The 25,161-nt window shown below is 40.8% G+C and overlaps 1 protein-coding gene across 1 annotated transcript; it reads left to right on the top strand.

The window, feature by feature from the left end:
* Nucleotides 1-2,568: 2,568 nt before the first annotated feature.
* Nucleotides 2,569-25,099, top strand: LOC308389477 (sodium-dependent lysophosphatidylcholine symporter 1-B-like). The gene is made up of 14 exons (XM_080870929.1): nt 2,569-2,798; nt 13,840-13,968; nt 14,660-14,784; nt 17,431-17,554; nt 17,659-17,737; nt 17,825-17,976; nt 18,079-18,169; nt 18,723-18,841; nt 18,971-19,054; nt 22,554-22,637; nt 22,811-22,923; nt 23,025-23,168; nt 23,334-23,510; nt 23,669-25,099. The coding sequence occupies exons 1-14, from the start codon at nt 2,715-2,717 to the stop codon at nt 23,721-23,723; spliced, it is 1,560 nt and encodes a 519-aa protein (XP_080727055.1). The 5' UTR covers nt 2,569-2,714; the 3' UTR covers nt 23,724-25,099.
* The last annotated feature ends 62 nt before the right edge of the window (nt 25,100-25,161 follow it).

Genomic DNA, 25,161 nt, shown 5'->3' with positions numbered 1-25,161 from the left:
AATATGGACCAGAATCTCACAGCAACGTTTTCAACACCTTGTTGATTCCATGCCATGAACACTTAGTGTATTGTAGGCTATCCTATTTCTAGTGTGCTTTTTGTCTCTTACACAAAGCTAAGTTCATATTATTACATTCATTTTTCAACGGAATTGTATTACATAGTGGGTGCCACCAGATCTCAGTCCAATAGAGCGCCTTGGGGATTTGATGAAATGGGATTCAGATCGTGAATGTGCACCAAACAAATCGCACCAACTATGTGAAAGTTTCCTGCGTCTAAGCTGCTCTGAAGGCAAACGTGGGTCCACACCTTTACTAAGATATGCCTAATAAAATGTCCAGTGAGTGTATAGTAGTGATGGCCCGCTTGAAGCTGACGCTCCGGAGCTTGTGTCGAAAAAAACAACACACTGGTTCAGAAGCACTGTGTCGAGGCTTGCTTCGTTTGGCAAAAATCACGTGACCAGTGACGTCCGAAGCTTCATTACGCACGTAACTGCTTCGGTACCTGATTCAAACGGATATAAGGAAGTGAATCATCCATGGGATTCGTGGAGTGTGTTGATGGTGACAGAGAGCGAAGAGGTGATCATTCCACTGACAGATATGGAGCCAGCGAGGAAGAGAGGATGTTCTGGCGTGTGGAAATATTTTGAGTTGATTTTGCTCAATTCATTTTATCTGCTGAAGTGAAAAACTTGAAATGTCCAAAATCATGTTTTCATAATGGAAATGCCATTACAGCATATGACTTTAGGAACACTTCCATGTGAATTAAAGCTGATGAAGACTACAAAAATGTATTTGACACTATACGTACATTACATTGCTACAGTTTAGAAAATCATTTTGTTTATTGTTTTTAGGTGATAGTCTGCAGGACCCAGGAATACCTGCATATCTACCAGCTTGCAGTGTAGTTCCTGCACTCCACAGCCTCTTCTGTTCCATGCAAGTGGATTTTCTCCAGAGCAGGAGAAACTATTTCTAAGAAAGGAAAGAGACTCAGCCAGCGCACAGTAACACTAATCCTCTTTTTAACTGTAAATAACAAAAAGGCTACCTTACATAGATCATGTTCTTACTTTGCAAGTTCTTGATTGGGGGTGGGTTTTGATTATCGCTTTTCTGATTACAATCCATGCTAAATTGAATAAAGTGATATTGATTCATTAAAATCCCGTGTCGATTTGTAAATTAACGTTATTATGCCTGAAACGCCAGCATCTCAGGTTAAACCTCACAACATGTCGTCAAACACCATGCAGCTAAAACAGTAACTGGGAGCAGGTTTACGGATTCTGCATACAAACGTGAACACAGAGCGCGGACCCGACGCGTCAGAGTCAGATTTTGATGTGTCGGCGGGTCCGCGCTGTGTTTGCCTCTTTTTTTCCCGCTGGCTTCTGCAGCTGCAGGTTTCATAACTCTCTGTTTACATCTCTAATTAAGTCTCACATGTGTCAGCTTTCTTTTAATAGATACGAAATTATGGATATATACTGATACATGACCAGAATTGTAATATTTCTGACTGAGGCAAAACTTTCCAGATTCCAATCAAATTGAATCGGATCCTGTATCGAATCAAAATGATTCTACAAATCAGTAACGATGCAGCCGTACTCAGCTTCCTAAGCATTTTCCCTTTCCAGTTCACAATCAATCCCACCCCTAGGTCAAAATTATGTATAGGACAATTGGCCTAATCTAATATTTTATATGAACCTGTCCAGCTGTCCAGTGATTAAATGACAAGTAGATGGAGGCAGGACTTCACAGCAGGGGCATACTCCATAATGTGCTGTGCGTTATCATATGTATAATGTATATATTGCTCACTTATTGTATTTACCAACATCAAGGAGTTATGAGCAAAGAAAGGCCACACCATAGTGCATGTTTAAATAAATGTATTAAATAAATAAATGTTTAAATAGGGAAAGTTTATTGATCAAAATGTATTACGCAAATATGCATTACATTTATTTCAGCCCCCCAATCGAGAAGACAAAACCAATTACATGTTCAAAGCAACGGAACGGTGGCCCAATATCGGAGAGAACTCCACTCTTGAGTGAGCAGTGATGATTGAGCAGTCCGTTTTATTTTGCAGATTCAAGCTGCTCTTCAAAATATTCGCCACCAGATGTCACCGGAGAGGACTGTGTTGAAAAGCTTCGAGTAATGAACCATTTTTCAATACAAGCTTCAGTGCTTCGGAAAGCTTCATTTGGCCATCACTAGTGTATAGTTATTATTTTATGAAATTAAATTAAATTAATTAGCGCAAAGAAAAGGTTAAAAAGTTGGTGATATTGCTGATACCTTCCTGTTAGCTGCTTCGTTATTAGGTAGAGTAAGGGTTCTTCAATCTCCACTGAAGCTGGAATTTTTACTGATTTTCTAACACAAAGAAAACTTCTTAAAAGACCCAGCGTACTAAACTTTTAATAGTTACTGAAGGTCACGAACAGGGAAAAAAAAAAGAAGGAAAAAATGGTGGAACATCCGATTGTGACGTGTAACCTGACGTAGCCCACATAGTAGAATGAATGAGGTGGACGAAAGCAGCACGAGCGCTCTGACTCAGAAGCTCCCAGAGCTCTGGCTAACATGGCGATGCTGTGAACTCGGTTCATTCTTCTGACACTAAGGAATATATTTACATTTCACAATATCGAAAAATAACATCAACTAGAACAAGATAATGGCACGAGGAGAGGGCGCCGAGCAGTACGCGGCGACTTTATTGTCAGTCAAACCGCTCAATGCAGAGATCAAGACGGTGAAGGTAAGAGCGACGTTTAACCGGCACGTTTGATTTTTAAGAGGGGTGTTAAAATGAACAGGATTTATGTGCCCGCCGCGCCCACTTAAAAAAATAATAATAATCAGGTGCGTTAAAGGGCGCCTAAATTCAAAGTAACGTTTGATAAAATGCGGTCTTTACTTCCTTTCTTACCAAAAACCTCACACCCTGCCTTGTTCTGTGCCCTTTCCTGCCCTCGAGGTTTGAATTTCGCCCGGTCCACGTTTATCTGTCCTCCAGCTCTCGTGATGCTGGCATACCGGTTTTAAAGGGACCAAACACCTTAACGAAAGCCGGCGTTTTCTCTCTGTCACATTCAAATATAGCTGCTGGCAGATGTGGAGAAACGTGGCGTGATCCTGTTTTTAGAGCCACGACTTGTGAGCCATATTTGGTTTAAGTGGCTGAAATTAAGTCCCTATATTTAACGATTAACGCCTTAAATTTACCCCCAAAATGGTTTAATAGCTTCCATATCGTTCAACAGTGGCGGTATCTTTGCACGAGAAAATACACGGCAGGTTGCATTTCAAACATCAGTGTCTTCTCTGTGATCATTTACATTAATGTGATGTAGATTTAAAGTGTAACAAAACTCCTGTGAAACATTAGCCCCAAAGCTGCTAATCTTTAGTAACCTTGATGTGCATTTAAATTCATTGTCTTTGGGTTTTTAGACTGCTGGATGAAAAAGTAGCGATGTATATGGCACCATGGTTCAAACTGTAAATTATACTGGTGGTTTTCTTTGAATCCAAAGGCACTTTTCAGTGCAGTCCTCTTGTACTCTGGGAAAGACTGTGGAGATCTTTCTTTAAAGCACATTAAAGGTTATGCAGGCTTCTGTTCTTTATTTAGCATCAGTATTATTTTTAGTCTTGCATCACTGTAATTCCAGACATGCACTCTGTGGAACGTGACCACAGAGAGAATATTGTGTGTGCCTGTTGATAAGGTTGCAATTTGCGTCCTTCAAGAGGTGATTCTGCTTCTGTGTCCGTGATGGTTGTAAATCAGGGTGTGTAATCCCCCCTTTGCTGACATCACGCTTGAGAAAGGGTATTGGCTACCGCTGATAGGCTCTAGTCTGTCTGGAGGCTGTTGGCTATTCAGCATAAAATGTCACACTACCTCTAACATACCATTGCTGGAGCCAATGGCTGTGCTGAGGTGATGTAGTGATGTGGTTTCACTCAGCATGAACTACAGTAACCTCATAGTTCCGCGTTGCAACGCAAAGTTTGACAGAGGGATGGGTGTAGGGATTTGAATCAGAGGGATGAATTAAAGACTGAAGGCAGAAATGGAGCCAATGATAATGTGTTAACCCACTGTCTACATAATGTTGAAAACACGCAGTTCTTTGAATCTTTGGGCTGAAGGAAGGACAATACTCGGTGTATCAATGCTCAATCAACAATCATTTATTTCCATACAATTCAACAGTCAGAGCATTACAACGTCCGGACGGGAGAGATGCTACCAGAGGGTCAGGCACATGTCTCAAAATGGCGTTGCAAGGTCCAGGTTTTCTTGATCCTGAGGCCCTCTGTCCCCTTTTAACGGGTGGACCATATGGGGGATGACCTCTGTGTTCACGCAGTTCAGATGCAAGCAAAGTTAGATTTACAACCATAACAGCAGTTACAGATGACACTCCCATCACTCCCCATTTTCCCACAGCTTTATTTTGGTGCTCCAGTTTTCCACTCCCATTTTAATGCCCCCTTATACCTTTCAAATGTACTTAGACTAGAACCTCTGTCTAAGGAGCTTTTAACCTTTATTTTTATTGCTGCAGCTACCAGTGTCTTCCAGTTTGGGTGATTCTCAGCTTCTTTCTTCGACCTCCGGGGTTAGACCACCCTTTAGTCATTGCACAGTTCTGGGGATTATTCCGCCCCGATTTCAACCAAGGATCTGTGTGTTTTGGGTTCACCGGCGTGTCCCCCTTTTTGCCAAGAGCCTCTCGAACCTCGTTGGTCTGGTGTTCCTGGTTTTCGCCAACCCCTTCATGGTTATTGCTGTGTCTGTGGGATCCATCTTCTCCAGGAGCCCAAACGTCATGACACTTGACCCCAGTTGCTGTCTCGGCTGTCCCTACATCTGTCCCTGCTGTGAAGGGTCCTCACATCTCCGGGTCCCCGTCTGGTGTCTGTTCCTTTCTCTGCAAGAGACAGAAAACCAAAACACCTCTCTCCCTAGCCTTGATAATCTAATATTGTTATCCATTGTTGTTCTAATGATTCAAATTTGGTTTAAAATATTATGTTCAGGACCTATTCTAATCATAATCTATGTGTGTGTAAAAGAAATCAAAAATTAGTGAACCCTTTCTAAGTCTAACACATTATAAGCTTAAGTTTTACCATAGCTAAATTATTAAACACAGAAATAACGTCATAAGATGTTCATAAAACCATTGTTTGATGTTCGGACTCAACTCCCCCTTTTTGACACACTCCCATGTGTCAATTCATTGGAGCTAGACAATTAAAAGAGAAGGTTAGTGACATCCTATCTCAGAAAGTATCAGAAATTCTTCTCTCGAGTACCGTTGCTCCAGCCTTGTCATCCCTGAGGATCTTCGATCCCGAAAATGTCCCTTCTCCTCATGTAATAAAGTCTGTCATCCTTCCATGCCCTGGTAACTGGTCCATCCAGAGCTGTAACATTTTGAAATGTACATACAACAAGCCAAACCACACCTCGGTCACACCAACCCTTTTCTGCCCCGAAGATGTCCAATGCCATCCTAGTATGGACTGTCAAAAGTGGCTTTAACGCTGACTATCCTGACAATCCATTTTATAACGTTTCCTGGTCAGATTTGCCAATCTCTGCACCAGGGTTGTAATAGTTTTGCAATTTTCATCAGTTTTTATTTTTATTTAGCTTCGACTTCAGATTTTCAATTTTATATCAGTTTTAATTAGTTTTTACCAATTCTTTGCTAGTTTAGTGTAGTTTTTATTTTCTGAAAATCCTTAGTTTCAATTTAGTTTTATTTGTGTTTTGCAAAAATTAAGTGTAACAAAATCCCAGTTCCATCATATCAGTCATGCTCTTCTGGTTATCCTTGGGTGTTGAGACTAATAACTATTAACTCTTGCCGCACCGTGTGGTCCTAATTTTGGTTCAAGTGAATTGATAATCTTTTGAAGGCGATTGTTTCACACCTTTATTTAGATGTCCCAGTCCTGTTGTCTCGGGATACATCACGCTGCCTTATCTGGGGTTAGCTGTTTTCTGGGGATGCGGGTTGAGTGGGTGAGCTCTTCAAGGAGGGGGAGTGTGCTCCCCCTGATGAGGTCTTCTAGGTAAGCTAGGTTAACCTTCTTGTGTGAGCTTTTCAAGTGCACTTTAAGGTTAGTGGGACTTTTAGTTTTATAAATGTCCCTCATGACCCCCTGATGACCCAGTATTTCATTTTTGCACATTGTAGTACACATTTTAGTTTTTGCTTGTAGCTCGCATACTCTACTTGCCACTCCTCTAAGTCCTGATGTTTCTTAGAGAGGGCAACAGTACCTTTAAAATTATATCACATGTGTGGGGGTGTGGCCTTGCCAATTGTTTTGCCCACCTTTTCAAAATGGCTGGCGTGCCCACAAGCATATTTCATGGAAAAAGAAAGGTAAGCTTGATATTTACATTTAAAATGTTTTGTTAAACTCAGATTTTTATTCTATTCTTTTTGCAAGTACCCCTCCTCGGTGGCGAGAAACTGTTGGTGTGGTCAAGTGGGTGCTCTGGAAACAAACGCTCAGGACAGAACAGTTACCAGTCATGTACTTCCTACAAATTTTGCATATGTTTTATTCCATATTGATCCTCTGAGTGTAATGGTACATTTTAATTTGAATTTATCCAAACTAAACACAATATTTTCTTTATTTACTTTGCTCTTGTTCTTTTGCAGTACCACATCCTATCAGATGTCCCTGTCGATTATATTCTACATTTAATAACTTACTATTTCAAGTGAGAACCTAAATCATGTGGACCAATGTTTATTATTGCATATCTCTATTCTGAATGTGGCCAGTCATTCATAGGTATTGTTTAATTTTGGCGATTTTCCTCTATAAAATTTAATTGACTTTTTTACAGTGGCCTGCTATGGTTAATAATAACATATTCCAGTCATGAGTGGTATCAAAAGTCTTCTCCACTGTAGCATTTGGCATTCCCAATAATATAAGGAGGGTATTGTTCAGATCAAAACACAGCTACTATAGCACAGTTTTCTTAATGCAAACATCAGTAACTCAAAATCAGCAACCACAGTGTTAAGTCTGCAGTTCATACTTATGTGAAGCTAGAGTCTCCTCCTCCAGTCTCTCTTATCCTCCTGCTCCTGAAAAAACAGAACAAAACAAAGCGAAGCATCCACCCTTCTCTTGTCGGCTGGGTGAATTGTTTATTGGCATTTACTAATCCTAAAGTGGGTGCAGTCATTGTCTCAGTATCAAGTCAGTCAAAACTTTTAGTCGTCAGTCCATCACAGTCCATTCGCATGCATACCTCCATACACATTCATACCAGATGTTGCTGATTATGGAGTCTCACGTGCAACCTATTCGAGCATCCATCACCAGCAAGTTGACGTCATCATTTTAAAGGAAAACAATTCCTTGTTGTTTTTTGGGCCGGATTGACTCGGTGCAATCCTTTTAGATCAGTGTTCCCTATAAGTGAATTTCTCCCAAGCCAATTACAATCATGGAGAAGCACACTTTGCAACTGTTTACAGTAATAATATTTTATAGCGCTTTAAATTTCAATCTTTCAGGCCTTGTTTAAAAAGCTGATTGTTAAATCATGAACTCACAAAATATCAACATATCACCACCGGTGGATCACACCTCTCAGATGTTTTTTCTCCAGTGCACTGTAACAAAAACGAAAACAGACATAACCAACAAAATACTACTAAAATAACACAAACTAGGGCCCGTTGCAGACATGTCCAAGCATAAAACTATCCCTCTCTCGCTTACGAGAAAGAACACAAGCCAAAGCTCACTGATAAAATCAAGCTAGCGCTAAACAAAACCAAACAATCAACCAGAAATTCACAGGAACATTTTGCTTCCTGCCGGGACAATATTGTGTGGGAATGAGAACCTCAGGTGCCGTAACACCTTTTGTTCCTCCTTGAATTAAAACTCAATCACAGAAAATGCCGTACTCCGACCTAAACTTACACTATTAATTCATCATTTTCACTCTGTGCCACTGTTCCTCATCAGGGCTGTGTGAAGCACAGCAAAGAATTCAGTCAAGGCCTTGAGCCATAAACAGACATCACGCACAGACATTGTTTTCATAACCAAACCGTTTTAGACCTTATTCCTAAAATCTACATAAATGCCTTCTAGGTGACATATAACACATTCTAAGTAATCAATGGCTCCTCATAATAATTATGCATTGGGATGTTTGTGTGCAGCATTTTGCATATCAGCATAAGCAAAGCATTCTTCATTGCATCAGCGTGTATGTGTGTGTGCGTGTGGATCACTCTTCATTGCACAAGCGTGTGCATGTGTATGTGTGTGCATCACTTCTCAGTGAATCAACATTCCCGTGTGTGTGTGTGTGTGTGTGTGTGTTTCTCTTCATTCTGAGTCAGTGCATGTAGATGTGTGTGTTTGTGTGGGTGTTTGTGTTCATCACTTTCCTGTTCTGGTGTTCTGGGTAAACCACGGCCTGAAGCGTGCCCTGGGGTCCTGCCCCCCTCCTTTTCAGTTTGTTTGCGACCATTGCTGCTGCTGCTGCTCAAAATTCAGTCCATCCTGGTTCTGACCCCAATTGGGGCAGTCCTTTCTCCAGTGTCGATGTTCACCGCAGGTGAAACCTGCATCTTCTTCTGTGTTTTTGTCCATTCTGAGGTGCCTTCTGTCCTCAGTTACTCCTCTTGTCTCGGTCACGCCCTTTTTCGCCACCCGATCATCCGTGTTGGTCCATCACTGTCCTGCACAGTGTGAATGCAAAGTTATCAAGGTCAGCATTCTTTCGCTCGGCCTTACTTTTCATTCGGGCTTGGCGGGCGTCTCGTCACAGCTCTGTCAGCTGACGCAGTCTGGGAATTTTCCCCCGTGTAGTGAAACGGGCCTTAGGTTTAGTGCTCTCCGTCTCGGCTGCCTGAGATCACATTCCTGCAGGTCTGTTGACATTCTCAGGTCGTTGTTGTGGGTCCAGCTGTTGCAGCATTTGGTCAGTGTCACGTATGGGGGAGAGCAGGAGTCCAGTCAGCCTCGGCTTTCAGGGCCGGCAAAGCAGCCTGTAATTAAATATGTATAGAAAAAACAAAAACAAAACAAAACAAAAACAAACAAAAAACAAAAACAAACGAACAGGAAAATGTTGTTGTGTTGGCTGTGTTATTCAGAGGGGAGGCAATGGGGCCAGGCCCTGTGTCAGCCTTCTCTCCCCCTTTTTTTTTGTTTTTTGTCTCCCGATATAATCAACTCCTAACCCCCCAAGTTGACAGGACAACACCGGTATATGTTAAAATTCTTAAGATCATGTTTAAAAGCCCAAAAAAGGAACTTTCTTTCATTCAGTAATCACTTTTATTAATCAATCAACAGAAAACATGTCACAATTTGAATCTTTTAACCACTAAATTTGTTGTGTCTTGCCTGGTTGGTTAGACCAGTGTTCCTTTTTTTTTTTTTAGTTAAATTGTTGTCCTGCAACCCAGAGGGTTTCTTTGTCAGTAATGTATAGACTTCATCATTTAAGTATGTTAATTTTTCTTTAACCTTGCTGGAAAATCTTCACGTGTTCATGAGTGTAAGCTGTTTCTTCATTGCGTGTATGTGCATTTGTATAAAAGCAGGTTAATTTTATCTTTTCTCAAACTAGGCGTTACCTTAAAAGGAGCCTTTCTCTCAGATTTCTCTGCTTGTGTGTGTTTTTGTTTCACCTTTTTGTTGTGATGCTCCGGACGCCTTCCCAACCTCCACAAGTCCGTTGGCCCCAATTTTATGTGTTAAAACTTCTCTTAATTTCTCCTCTAATTCTCTCCTCGCTGCTGTCTTTTTCACAGCTGCTGATTCGTGCTGGGTGTGGTTCCCATTACCTATAATTTTGCTTCGGCCGCTGTGCTTGTGGGGGCAGTTGGTCCAGGTCTGCAGCTTCCTGTATTAACACACTAAGAGATTTATTTTAATTTCATTTTCATCACTTTTAAACCGATAAGCAGGCAACACGCCTACCTTGACAGTGTAAACTGTACGCCAGTCTCCCAACACATTCCTCTCTCTACTCCTCTATAATTCTCCACTGCACACCTCTTACTATCTCTCCTTTTTTATTTTTATTACACCACAGAGTAATACACCCAATTATGCCCGTCTATCTCTATGTGGCTCCAAATTCCCTCTTTATTTTAATTTCACACTCGTCAGGGGACAGGCACACAACAATTTCAACCACTGAAACGAGGAATTCAACCTTTTTATATTTCTTTACTAATCTAGACTCAACGTTTGTTCGCAAAATGTGTCTTGTTCTAGTCCGGAAATAAATGTGAACCCGTGATTACACGGCCGTTCCAGTGTTATTTCCGTAGCTATGCGGGGGCCCTCACCTCCCCAAGTCACCACCTCGGCACCCGGACAACGCCGGTCCTGGCCACGCGTCCACGGACAGGAGGGTCGCCACTCCTAGGGCAAAGTTCCACAGGTACACTAGGCATCAACCTTTGATCCTAAAATGTGTATTTGCTCTAATGTCCTCCTAATCAAACACATTAACCGTCACTGTCACTGTGTTCACGCTTCACACTCCACACAAAAACACACTCAGAGCGCGCCTCACTCACACTCTCACTCAGTGCGCGCTTTACCCACAAGACAGCACCCAGAGCGCGCCTCGCAGCTTCACACACACTCTCTCACCCAGAGCGCGCTTTGACACTCACACACAACACTTTTCCTCAGCGGGAATTTTACACAGAAACCTCTGAGCTCAACTATTAGATCTTCTTAAAGCACACTGCACCATAGACCAAAATACCCTTTTCTCTGCGCTTATGACCGCCACAACGGAGCAAAGTCGCATCATAAAAGTGATGCTTGCATCCCCGAAGTTATACCAGACATCATAAACCAGGTTTTGCTCTATGTACTTCTTGGCAAGTAAAATTTTACTTTGTTTTATGACCGCAGCCCTTAAAAAAAAAACTCGACTGACGCCACAAACCACCGTCAAACCTCTGTTCAATGTACTAAAATTAGCACCAACCACTACTGCACTTCACGGCCGCATATCACCGGAACACGGCCGTATCATAAACCAAACCTACGGACGTGTTTCGCTCTCGCGTTGCCAGTGTTTAACCGCACCGTGAAGCCAGCATCTGCTTTTCCTTAAATCAACTTCTATTTCACAGCCGGCAAGAGCCAGGACGTAACCGACATCATAAACAAACTTCAAACCTCGACTTCAATGTACTGAACTTATGGCCGCGTCTTCAGAATAAATTCTAATGTATTATTGCTACAGAAGCCAGTATTAGACAAAATTAAATGTGGAAGGTAAAGTGGCTGCACTCTAGTCCAACGTAGTATGTTATTAGTATCTCGGTAGAGGCAGATTACTGCAACTAGTCCAACGTAGTATGTTATTAGTATCTCGGTAGAAGCAGATTACTGCAATCTAGACCAACGTAGTATGTTATTAGTATCTCAGTAGAAGCAGTTTATTTAACACCCTGGAATTCAGCCTCAACTTATGTTGTTAGTATCTTGCGCCAAAAACCAGACACCGACAAATTTACTGTGAAAATACATGTGACTCAGCGAACAGATTAATTTGGAAAGCCCAATATGCACATTTGGTATTTATAATACAACAGGCTGTGCTTACCTTTTTATTTTTGGACCGGTCCTCTGTTCACCTCGCCTCACGATCTCACCAAAGGTCAAATCTACACCTCCTCAGCACACCAAAGATCCGGGTCATACGGCACCAAGTTGTTGAAAACACGCAGTTCTTTGAATCTTTGGGCTGAAGGAAGGACAATACTCGGTGTATCAATGCTCAATCAACAATCATTTATTTCCATACAATTCAACAGTCAGAGCATTACAACGTCCGGACGGGAGAGATGCTACCAGAGGGTCAGGCACATGTCTCAAAATGGCGTTGCAAGGTCCAGGTTTTCTTGATCCTGAGGCCCTCTGTCCCCTTTTAACGGGTGGACCATATGGGGGATGACCTCTGTGTTCACGCAGTTCAGATGCAAGCAAAGTTAGATTTACAACCATAACAGCAGTTACAGATGACACTCCCATCACTCCCCATTTTCCCACAGCTTTATTTTGGTGCTCCAGTTTTCCACTCCCATTTTAATGCCCCCTTATACCTTTCAAATGTACTTAGACTAGAACCTCTGTCTAAGGAGCTTTTAACCTTTATTTTTATTGCTGCAGCTACCAGTGTCTTCCAGTTTGGGTGATTCTCAGCTTCTTTCTTCGACCTCCGGGGTTAGACCACCCTTTAGTCATTGCACAGTTCTGGGGATTATTCCGCCCCGATTTCAACCAAGGATCTGTGTGTTTTGGGTTCACCGGCGTGTCCCCCTTTTTGCCAAGAGCCTCTCGAACCTCGTTGGTCTGGTGTTCCTGGTTTTCGCCAACCCCTTCATGGTTATTGCTGTGTCTGTGGGATCCATCTTCTCCAGGAGCCCAAACGTCATGACACTTGACCCCAGTTGCTGTCTCGGCTGTCCCTACATCTGTCCCTGCTGTGAAGGGTCCTCACATCTCCGGGTCCCCGTCTGGTGTCTGTTCCTTTCTCTGCAAGAGACAGAAAACCAAAACACCTCTCTCCCTAGCCTTGATAATCTAATATTGTTATCCATTGTTGTTCTAATGATTCAAATTTGGTTTAAAATATTATGTTCAGGACCTATTCTAATCATAATCTATGTGTGTGTAAAAGAAATCAAAAATTAGTGAACCCTTTCTAAGTCTAACACATTATAAGCTTAAGTTTTACCATAGCTAAATTATTAAACACAGAAATAACGTCATAAGATGTTCATAAAACCATTGTTTGATGTTCGGACTCAAGCATTTCAAACATCAGTGTCTTCTCTGTGATCATTTACATTAATGTGATGTAGATTTAAAGTGTAACAAAACTCCTGTGAAACATTAGCCCCAAAGCTGCTAATCTTTAGTAACCTTGATGTGCATTTAAATTCATTGTCTTTGGGTTTTTAGACTGCTGGATGAAAAAGTAGCGATGTATATGGCACCATGGTTCAAACTGTAAATTATACTGGTGGTTTTCTTTGAATCCAAAGGCACTTTTCAGTGCAGTCCTCTTGTACTCTGGGAAAGACTGTGGAGATCTTTCTTTAAAGCACATTAAAGGTTATGCAGGCTTCTGTTCTTTATTTAGCATCAGTATTATTTTTAGTCTTGCATCACTGTAATTCCAGACATGCACTCTGTGGAACGTGACCACAGAGAGAATATTGTGTGTGCCTGTTGATAAGGTTGCAATTTGCGTCCTTCAAGAGGTGATTCTGCTTCTGTGTCCGTGATGGTTGTAAATCAGGGTGTGTAATCCCCCCTTTGCTGACATCACGCTTGAGAAAGGGTATTGGCTACCGCTGATAGGCTCTAGTCTGTCTGGAGGCTGTTGGCTATTCAGCATAAAATGTCACACTACCTCTAACATACCATTGCTGGAGCCAATGGCTGTGCTGAGGTGATGTAGTGATGTGGTTTCACTCAGCATGAACTACAGTAACCTCATAGTTCCGCGTTGCAACGCAAAGTTTGACAGAGGGATGGGTGTAGGGATTTGAATCAGAGGGATGAATTAAAGACTGAAGGCAGAAATGGAGCCAATGATAATGTGTTAACCCACTGTCTACATAATTACACCTTAATTTATAGCTTCCCAGTGGAATTCGAGTTTACCCATATTTAATGTCTAAATGCACTAACATCACTGCATTTCCCCTCTGTTCTCACCTCTTCTTCTCTTCCAGCTGAAGACCCAGAGAAATCGTCTGTCTGTGTTCAGTAAAGTGTGCTATGCCTTTGGCGGGGCTCCCTACCAGATCACAGGCACTGTTCTTGGCTTCTTCCTCCAAATCTACTTGCTCGATGTGGCACAGGTAATTGCCAAGCGCTGGGCAAAAAAACCCAAAAGGTTAAAATCACACACTTCTGCCTCCTTTATAAAGCTGCACCAACTGTGAAGATTCTGGGCTGATGCCAGTATTTAAAATAAAAAAAAATTTAACATTTGTGTGAGGAAAACTAAGTGATCTTCATTATTTAAAAAAAAAAAAGCTCTTCATCACAACGTTTTTTAATATTAAAAATCAATGCCACACAGCAGCTAAATGACATCGATAAAATTCAATTGTTTGCAGAACACACACAGGTTACAAACGCAGGGGTCAAGGTGTGTGTGTGTGTGTGTGTGTGTGTGTGTGTGTGTGTGTGTGTGTGTGTGTGTGTGTTCTTCTCAGCCTCATATCAGCTAAACTGTCTCCGGTCAAGCGTGTTAACCCGGACTCCCCCTGTTTGCTTTGTTAGCAAATTAGACTTTTTCCTGCTGTACACAGTAGGAACTGGAAAAAGGCCATTCAGCTCAGAGGATGAGATCATTAGAGGGGCTTTGAATGCTGCTTTGTTATAAAAGAAGTGACAGTGTTGTGTATTTTAATTCTGTTGTGCTCTCAGCTGTACTGAGTCTGCTGTCACAGCTCTTTTGAGCCACTCTCCATATGAGGTAGTCCTTGGCATCCTCACTGTTTTGGTCTCAAAGCTAACACACTTTTTTCCACCCTTCCCTTCTAGCTGGACCCCTTCTATGCCTCTATCATCCTGTTTGTGGGAAGGGCCTGGGATGCTATCACCGACCCTACAGTGGGTTTCCTGGTGAGCCGGAGTAGATCCACCCGCTTTGGCCGCATGATGCCCTGGTAGGTATCTGTATGTTGAATGATAATAAGATAATGCTGCGTTTTGAGTAAGGACAGAGATACATGAGGCAAATGCTCTGGCAACAACAAGAAGAAAAAAAACAGCTCAGGATCAGTAGCCATGGCAACAAGTTTGAAGTAGCAACTAAGGAGGAATAAATGGTAAGAGTGCAATAATGCAGTCTAAATATGAATCATATACAGTGCCAGCATCAGACATTCCTACCAAATGCAGGCTGAAGCACCCACTGAAACCAGCCAGCTGAAGAGTAGGAGCAGGGCTACCATCGTCTGCTGCGGTCCTAGTTTGGATCGAGCCTTGAGACGAAATCCTTTTAGGGAAGCAGTTGAATTATATTGAGGACTGATAGAGTAGCAAGCAGGACAGCTAGTCAGCCAATAGGGAAAATAAAAGATGGGCCTGGGCTAGCTGGTTAACATCAACTGAGCTTTAAAAGTGAGGGAGTCAGACAGGAAAAAAAAACTAAAATGAGCTGCAAGATATACTTAAGTGACTTGTGTGAATCACAGGGATGGATCGGGTCATAACAGTGGTTGTGAGAATTATTATTAGTGTAAGTCTTCTTGCTGACAAAGACTTTAACCAGGGTTTTAAAAAGTCCAGCTTACTTGACATCAAGTCTGAGCGCATGTCTCCCCGGACTAAACTAAGTTTGACGAGCCTGTAGGAAAGTGACACTTGGCTCGGTAAGAAATTTGTTGCAGCAGCTGGGAGAGTTTCTCTTCTTGCAACTTTGCAAGTACAAAAGGTCCTTGTAGCTGAACACACGCTGTACTTTTCCTTCCCTGTAAAACATTTGCAAAACTCAAATAGATGAAAATGCCTGAAACCATTTTTGCATTCCTAACAAACCAGTTTAGTTACCAGCATCGTCTCCCATGTTTTAGTTGTTACTTATGTTTCAGTCTAGATATGTGTTTGCAATCTGCTGTGTGTTTGGTTCACTGTGACATAGCTGGCAGCTTGTCATGGGTATCCCTGCCTGAAGAAGGGCGACCTTGACTTTCTTCTCACAGTCAAACATGGTGCAGCTTTCTTGACAATATCAGAACCGTATCTGGTTACAAAAATCTCTCAAGGCCATGATATAATCTGCAGAGGAGCAGAGCTAAATATTTTTACAAGCTTTTTTCCCCCCCTCACATGATACCCCAGCCATATCTGGAGTGGAGTGACTGAAAAAACCAGCTGTGCATGAGCTGTAATGTTGTAGCTGGGAGGAAGTGAGGGGGAGGGGGAAGTTACTGGCTTAAGCTGTGATTGGTCCAACCCACAACACACCATCAGCTTCAAACCAATATGGGTGTGTTCTCCTTTGTGTGTATGATTTCTCGGCGTGTACAAGTGTAGAGAGGTTACTTCAGGTCAAAAAGCATGCTGGGTTAAAATAATGAGGCTAGTTTAAAGAAAAATAGCAAAATGTACATAAAAGGGACATCCTCCAGATAAAAATACAGAGATTTGTTAGGTTCTTATTTCTTTTTTCTGTCTGTACTGGAAATGTACATAAAGACAGGCAGGCAGCCAGACTGGCAGGAGTCTACATTTCTCATTTTACTTATTATCTTAGCTCAATGAGGTTTTATTTTATTTTAGAAGTAGATTTTGTTTCTTTTAGAAAGAGGGGGGGGGGGGGGGGGGAAGAGTGTGATCATGTGTCTGTGACTTTCACTGCTGTGCCAGTGAACCAGCAACCTGTGCTCAGTGAGCAAAAATGGAAATTATTAGTACTCATTAACCTAAATTTGCTTGGACGTTAAAAGGTATCAGGAGTTTTCTTATTTTCCATGTGAGTCACATGGGTGAAAGGGGAACAAGGGGATTTCATATGACCATGTGTGAATGTCACGCTCACCCTCTCCCCGTTAGTGTTATGGAGCTTGGGAAGAGTCAGGTTTTAACTCGCATGTGCGACGGCTCAGAAACAAGCCTGAGGAAGAAATAGCTGTTTAAATATATGTTGCCATTTGACAAAATGTTTCATGATTATGCAGTCAGGTGCAACCCTGTAAGCCTTCACCTCCCTGTTTGGCCTCTAAAAGGTCACATTTTATTCACATGATGCTAATAAAAACTGCAGTTTTCCTCAAATTATGTGATTACTTTCAGCGAGAAAAATGTAGTTTCATTTTGGCCCCCAAAAACTGCCTTGTAATGGTTCTCTTAACAAGTAAAACTGTTTGATTTCCTTATTTAAAAACTGAGGCTTTAACTGCAGTCTGTAGTATCGCCGGTTTCTGTGACTGAGGTCAGGTAGAGGGCACGGCTGAAGAGAAGGATGCTGAGGCCGAGTGGGGTGAGAATGATGTGGGTCCAAGCAGCTATCGCCTCCTTGTACAGCGCTGGCTGAGCACTTTCTCCACACACAAGATCTAACAAGCCAGGATTAGAAGGATTATTCACAAAGCATAAAAGAAAGAGTTGAAAAGAATTGACTGCCAGGGAGGGATATAAAAAGGAGGGGTTGAGCTACAGTAACAGTGGGGAAAATGCATTAGACACACCCTTAAAGGAAGGAAACAGTGGGTTCTATGTGTTTGCCTTAAATACAAAAGAAAATAAAACAAAGGTAAGAAAGAAATGCTCAGTCTTTTATCAACCTGTGTCCACTCATCTCTTCTCAGGATCATTTTCTCCACCCCGTTTGCAGTGCTTACTTACCTCCTGATCTGGTACGTGCCTCCGTTTGAAGAGGGGAAGGTCATTTGGTATCTGGTCTTTTACTGCCTTTTCCAGTCAATGCAGACGGTTAGTACCGCATTTTGAGCCCATGTTTTTTATTTTATTTTTTTTATTTGCTTTTTGTCCACTGACGTGAACTTGTCTAATGTTGTGGTCTCGTACATTTGCAGTGCTTCCATGTGCCATATTCAGCCCTCACCATGTTCATCAGCAGGGACCAGAAAGAGCGGGACTCTGCTACAGCCTACAGTACGACATCACCCTGTGCAAATAAACTGATTTCACTGGTGTTTTGTTATTCGTGTGCTGACCGTCAGTTCTTGTGTTTGCTCTCAGGGATGATGGTGGAGGTGCTGGGCACAGTGCTGGGCACTGCAATCCAGGGGCAGATAGTAGGTGGTAATTCCAATTGTCCCACTGAGTCTGATGCGCCTTACAGCACAAACTCATCCAGTGTCAACACCACTATAGCCTCACTGGATCAGACGGTGAGTCTATTGAAAGGGGTTTTTTTGTACTGTGTCAAATAAAAGATGATTATTGTTGGTCCAAGCTAAGGGTCGTGTATTTTTATTTTTTTTTGTCCTCAGAAACAAGCTTACTTGGTTGCTTCAGGGGTCATATGCATCATCTACGTCCTGTGTGCTGCAATCTTGTTTTTAGGTGTGAAGGAGCAAAAAGGTATGAATCCTTTCTTATTTAATCAGGGCTCGCAAAATCGCCCGACGGGCGGGGCTTGGATAGATTTTGGTCGCCCGACTGCAGATATCGCTATCCCCGGGACATCGGGCGATTTTGCGAGCCCTGATAAATGCAAACAACATTTAAAGTAAGATAATGACTCAATTTGGCTTCAAGACAGACTTGAATCATGAATCTGACAACTTGACACGTGAATTGATGTAAAAAAAAAGGAAAAGAAAAGAAAAGAAAATTCTGACTCAGTTTTTGTCCAGTTTAATCATGCGCATGCAAAACTGTATATTAGTAACAGTGACAGGAATAATTCTTTAACTGTTAAACTTTTCTTAGCGCCTCTGGTTAGTTCCTCTTGGCCTTCTCACTCTGTGTTCAAAAAGATAAAGATGTGGTGGCCAGATTGTAGCAAGTGCTGCAAAATACTCACTAGACAAATACCACATTGTCTCACCACAAAAGCTTGTGTGTGTTGTATTCTTAGATGCAGATTTGCAGAGGTCTCATTTGTTGTGTTCTCCTTTATGTTGGACTCTAGAAACCGGGCGGGACAAGTCGGAGCCGCTCACCTTTGCTCAGGGCCTGCGGTTGGTCATGTGTCACGGGCCGTATGTCAAACTGGTCATCGGCTTCCTCTTCACCTCTCTTGCTTTCATGGTAACGCTACATTTGATTTGTGCATTTTTTTTTTTTTTTTTTCGTGAATTTTCAGAGGTCGCGTTGAAAGGATTTTTTTATTTTATTTATTACAGTAATTTGGTTTATAGTTGCTTCTGTCTTTTACAGCTGCTGGAGGGAAACTTTGCACTTTTTATCACCTACGCTCTCGGCCACAGGAAGGACTTTCAGAATATCCTTCTTGTCATCATGGTGAGTGTTTGTATTTTTACTATGAGTGCTCTTCTCGTAAAAACCCTCATCAGGGTAGATTTAGTGTACATCAACACCATGTCTGCAGACGTAAAGCTTGCTGCTTGCTGTAAACTGTTTAGGGGATATTTCAGTTTCTAGTCTTAGGCGCTTCCTCGCATGATGTAGAAGCATGCCACGAAGGCCTGAGAGGGCATATTTCAGGATGAGAGGAGGTGTCGTACTGTTGGGAATCGGTCTCCCACTCGCTCACTCTCTGAGTTATGCTAGATCAAGGGCACAGAATGGAGCTTTTGTTGCCCTGGCAACCCTTCACTGACACCATGGGAACAGCCACCATTGCTAATGCCCTCCTCTCACTGCTTTCTGCTCTGCTGCCTTTTTCTATGATTAGGAGTGGGAAATACTTGGACACTGTATCACATTTGGAGAGTTTAGAGCAGAGTGTCAAAGTCTGAGAATTCGTGGGCTTCTGGCCTTTCATCTACTGCTTGTTTTTGTTTGCTAATTTAACACTGGTTGACCAGTTTTGGCCTGGAGGTCAAAGGTTTTCTGCGCCCCTGCAGGGTTGGGTTAAAAGCCAATGAAAGCTTATCGTGACCTTATCCCCTGACCTCCTCCGGTGGTCATTTTAATTTTTCCACTTTCCACATTTCCCACAGTCCTCAGTGAAGCCCAGTTAGTAGTCTGAATAGTTTCTGTAGAAAATATTTTGTAATTTTTTGTTTATAAATTTCATTTGATTTATTTAAAATTATATAATTGATCATCCAAGAAAGTCCATCATACAGAGTTAGAGCTAGGAATTTAGAGAAATGCAGACTAACTTTCCAACTAGTGTTTGGATTCCACTCATTTTAATGTATAAAACACAGTATAGGAAAACTTGGAGCACTAGATGGTGCCTAAATATGGGAGATTAGAAGTTAACACTAACAAGCTTGACTAGCAAGTTACATAAACTGTATAGATTGTATTTATGAATCTAACAGATACATATTTCATTTCATTTATTTATTTATTTCACACTTGGTCAACAGTTTCCACAGTTAGTTCTTTCAAACAAACCAACTACACTTTCTGTCAGTAAAGCACTGCAACCACGTGTGAAAAGGAGCAGGCAGAAGAATATATTCTTATTAAACCCTGCCCCCTATCTACAATCCAACTTATATTGCAAGTGGGCACCAAAAGTCAAGGAACAAACTAACATTAACACTTATTTCCAGTCCTAACTCAAACCAAACAACAATTTACAATCAGAATATACCACTCCACATAGTAACAAGGAGAAAAGTAAGTAAATGAAACAAAAAATAATGGATCCTTATTCAATGAACTCCAATTTCATTCACATTCTTCATATTGAGTTATCGTTTTAAGCATGTAACACTTTTTAAAACAATGTAAATTTATACAACTCTTTAAATTATAATGAAGAGTTCCACAGTCGTACCCCTAACCGTTGGACTCATTAATCTTTGTGTTGTCCTAGCTAGCTGATGCTTAAAATAAAATTTCCTTCTGCTGTCTTCTCCCCCCAAACACGTTAAAAATACTCTTTGTAACTTAGAAGGCAAAATATTACTTTTAGCCTTAAACATAATTAATAGTGTCCGTAGTTTCACTAAATCTCCTAATTTTAATCATTTTGATTTTATAAATAATTTATTTGTATGTTCTCTATATTTAACGTTATGAATCATCCGTATCACTTTCTTCTGTAATAAGTTTATAGATTTTATAGTATTCTCATATGTATTCCCCCAAACTTCGACACAGTAACTAAAGTATGAGAAAAACAATGAGAAATATAAAATGCGCATTGTTTTGTGGTCTAATAAATCTCTTACATTTCCCAAAACATAAATGTTTTTAAACATCTTCTTTCTAATATACTCAATATGTGATTTCCACGTCAAATTTTCATCTACTATTAAAATTCAGTAACTCTCTCAATCAATTCTCCATTAATGGACATAATGACTTCTTCCTCCTTTACACGATTGCCAAATATCATGAATTTCGTTTTTGTCAGATTCAAAGATAATTTATTTACATCAAACCATTTTTTTTAAATCTTAACATCTCAGAAATCATAATTTCAACCAAATCTTTCAAATTCTCTCCAGAGCAATACAAATTTGTGTCATCTGCAAATAAAATAAAATTTAACCTTTTTGATACGTCATTAATATATAAATTAAAAAGTTTAGGTCCCAAAATAGAACCTTGAGGAACGCCACATACAATCTTCAATCGTTCAGAGGTATTGCCAAGATAATGTACATATTGCAACCTATTTTCTAAATAACTCCTTAACCAATTCAATGCTACTCCTCTCACACCATAATTATACAATTTAGAAATCAAAATAGGATGTTGTAACGTGTCAAAAGCTTTTTTTTTTTTTTTTTTAAATCAACAAATACCCCAACTGTGTATTTATTATTATGGGTTGCAGATGAAATATCATCAATGAAAGTCAACAATGCTAATGCCGTTGATCTATTTTTACGAAATCCAAATTGATTTCCATTTATTAGTTGATAGTTTTATTGAAAAAAAATCAAGTCTTTCCGCAAAAAGTTTTTCAAGCACTTTTGAAAACTGTGACAAACGAGACACTGGCCTATAGTTGTTAAAACTATGCTTATCTCCAGATTTATATAAGGGTATCACTTTTGCCACTACTCATTGATGTATTAAAAAATAAAATATGTCCACCCACCATGAAGGGGGAAACTAGGTGTTTAATTTGTACCATTCTGTAAACATGTTTATTTCTGCTGTAAAGTTGGGCTTTTAAGTGGCTTTTGGAATCAGCCTCATGTGGCTACTAAAGGAATTGCAGTTTTTGGCATTTCATTTCTGGCTTCATTTTTTTACTCCCAGACATTCCCACTGTGTCCCCGATGATTATCCAAGCAGACGTTTTTTTTTCTCCATTTGCATCAGACCTGCGTATTTCACATAGTAGCAAGTTGCAAAAATATTCACATGTATAAAAAATGCAGAGAAGAAGATATGACTGACGCCAACCAGCTATAATTTCCGCAACAATAAGTCTCAAGGTTTCCTCACACACTGGAAAAGTCCAGTTGGTTTGGCAATTTGTTTGCAACAAGGTCTGTGTGTGCGCAGATTAAATTCTGATTAAAAAGAAACAATGTGGTTAACAGTTTAGTATGTTGTCCAACAATGCCGATGCTACAAGTCTGCTATGTGTAGTCTACTTTGTGTTCTGTGTTTTGTTTTTTTGGGGACAAAGTGAATGAAACATATTTGCAAGCACAGCAGGAAAAAAGGCCATATGTTAAATTATTTTTTAAATTTTTTTTAATTGCCCCTTGGTTGATAAGCACGCTTCAGCTATATGAAATACATGAAAAAAAAATTCTATAGTCATCGCTTAGTCATCATTTAACTCAGAGTATATGTTCTTTTCGTGCTCTCTTCCGAGCTTGTATAACTAAATTCTTTATCATTATTTCTTCAGCTCTCTGGGGCTCTAACCATCCCTTGGTGGCAGTGGTTTCTAACCCGGTTCGGGAAGAAGAAAGCAGCTTACTTTGGCATCTCGGTGAGTAGCAGATGTTATGGAGTGTAGATGAGTGAAGCTATAGCTCACTCTATGCTCTATTTTGACTCATTCAGTCTGCAAGATTAAAAAAAAAAGTCTTCAATAAATCCTGATCGTAAGCTTTGTTTGTTTCATTTATGAGACCTCTGACGTCTTTCTCCCTCTCGCTACAGTGGGCAGTGCCCTTCATGATCCTGATCGTCTCTGTCAAAAGCAACCTGATCGTTTCTTACCTGGTCTCAGTGGCAGCAGGTGTGAGTGTAGCAGCAGCCTTCCTCCTGCCCTGGTAAGCACAAGTTTATCCACAGAAGTCGTCCTTGGATCCTTTTGCGGATGTGGGTTTTCTTTTGTGTTGTTGAGCTTCTGTCTGGATGTTTGATCTTTCAGGTCGATGCTTCCTGATGTAGTGGATGACTTCAAAGTTCAAAATCCAGACATCCGCGGTCATGAAGCCCTCTTCTACTCCTTCTATGTGTTCTTTATCAAGTTTGCCTCTGGAGTCTCCCTGGGTATCTCTACCCTCAGTTTGAAGTAAGTTTACTGACCTGATTTTTAATCAGTGTTTCAATCATATTAATGTTTTCATCCTTAAAACTAAGGAGCTTATCAGTCCAGTAGTCCTGGGGACAACAATACTTAATTCTTCAGCTGACCATATTGCTTAATTTTTCTCCCCCTGTGTACACTTTTTCACAGATTTGCTGGCTACGTGACCGGGGGCTGCTCACAACCCGAGGCGGTCAGTGTAACCCTGAAGGTGCTGGTCTCTCCCGTGCCCGTGGTTCTTATTGCTGTGGGACTGTTGATACTGAAGACCTACCCCATCGATGAGGAAAGGAGACAAGGCAACCGAAAACTACTGCAGGCAATGTTGTAAGTGAGGAGTGAAAACACACACACAATTTACCATTGATCCTTCTTCTGTGTCCCACCAGGATCTGTGCATTGTATGAAAACTTGAACTGTTAACCAGTTTTAGCCCACTCTTGTGTGTTTGTGACTCTGGTTGTTCTCCTTTTCTTTTTAAACAGCGATTCTGAAACGGATTCTGAATCTGAAACCTCAGATCGTGGGAGCAGCGTCTAGAGGCCAAGCCAGCCGCCTCTGCTGCTTTACATGTTTGCACAGGCTGTGAAGAGACCGCCTGGACTAACAGGGGAGGGACCACAAACCACCCACTGCTGACTAGTGATCGTCATCATGTGCGGATTCCTCCGCAGTGAATTGCACAGGTTTACATCACCCTCTAGTGTCCACACTGAGTATTTATTTTTCCATCCAGCTGTGTCCCAGTGAACAGGTTAATGAAAACTCCAGAGAATACACAAGATCCAAATCTACACGGTGTAGGATTGTTATGTTATGCCGACCTCCCAGGTTAGATTCTGTTACTTATATATTTTTTTGTTTGTTTTGTTGAGATTTTCTTTCATCATTTAGCTTAAATGCCGCACAGAGATCTCTCTTTATTATAATCTACAGCAATAGCTGAAAAAAATTCAAACCACTTCTTTGTTAAAACAAAGCTCACACACATTTTGGTTAGCATTTGGCAGCTTTTATAAATGAACGACAAAGCCTCTTGGGAGCTCTAGTCTTGGTTTCCAAAGATGTTTGACTTTATTGTTTACTGAGACGTTCCTATTTATAGCCTTCCGTTTTGTCACTCCTCCCGTGTGATTGCACTACATCATGAAAGCTTTGGGAGAAAGTGTGCTTTGCAGTACCGTTTGCAAGGTATTAACGTGCTGGTTTACACTATGAGACCATCACTCGAACACACTGTTACATTTTGATGTTTCGATGACGCGTCTTAGCTGTTTTCCACTCAGAGTGTGCTCTGAAAGAAATGTACAGTATCAGCCCTTATTATGAAGGGTGTGCCAGCACTATTCCAGTAAATGGAGTCGTATGGAGATTTGCTACACTCTCTCCTTTTTGTTGTTTGTTTGTTTTCATATAGCACATTTCAAAAAGTGTACTTGAATTTTCTAAAGGAGAAACGGCAGTACAACATGATGTACTTGTATATAGGTTATGTGAATCATTGCCTTACAAATACGTCTTACAACTGGTTTCAGATATCTCTGATTTTCTGAACTCAAATTAATTTTTTATGTAAATCTCCGTCGGGTTTAATAGACTTTTTTGAAGTGCTTATAAAGCAAAGTCAGCTGTACTGGGAGTTCTTTTTTATTTACCATGTGACATCCCAAATTCAAAAATGTGTTATTTAACTATTTATGGAAACTATCTAAGGGACTATAATTTTCTTATGCAGGCATGTGTTTAAGAATAACTTATTACCAATGACTGAATGATTTGAGTCTTGTGGAAGAAAAAAAATGTAAATGTTGGCTTTGTTTGTCTTTTCCTTTTGTCTTAGAAAAGTAAAAGTTGCAGTCATGGTGAAATGTGACTGATTTAAAAGAATACAATAAAAAAAAAAAAAAAAAAAAAAACAGCAGCCCTATAGCAGATGCTTTCATTAACTAATATGCAGATGACTTGATTTTACCTCAAA

This window comes from Rhamphochromis sp. 'chilingali' (genome assembly GCF_963969265.1).
Source record: "Rhamphochromis sp. 'chilingali' genome assembly, chromosome: 21".
Taxonomy (NCBI): Eukaryota; Metazoa; Chordata; class Actinopteri; order Cichliformes; family Cichlidae; genus Rhamphochromis; species Rhamphochromis sp. 'chilingali'.
Note: the sequence above shows the minus strand (reverse complement) of the source record. Positions and strands in the feature narration are given on the sequence as shown.

Bases quoted from the DNA above. Each gene is read 5' to 3' on its own strand.
- LOC308389477 (XM_080870929.1), top strand. From the start codon at position 2,715: ATGGCACGAGGAGAGGGCGCCGAGCAGTACGCGGCGACTTTATTGTCA. The intron at 14,785-17,430 runs GTAGGTATCTGT...ATCTCTTCTCAG, and splicing joins TTTGGCCGCATGATGCCCTG to GATCATTTTCTCCACCCCGT. The intron at 23,169-23,333 runs GTAAGTTTACTG...ACTTTTTCACAG, and splicing joins ATCTCTACCCTCAGTTTGAA to ATTTGCTGGCTACGTGACCG.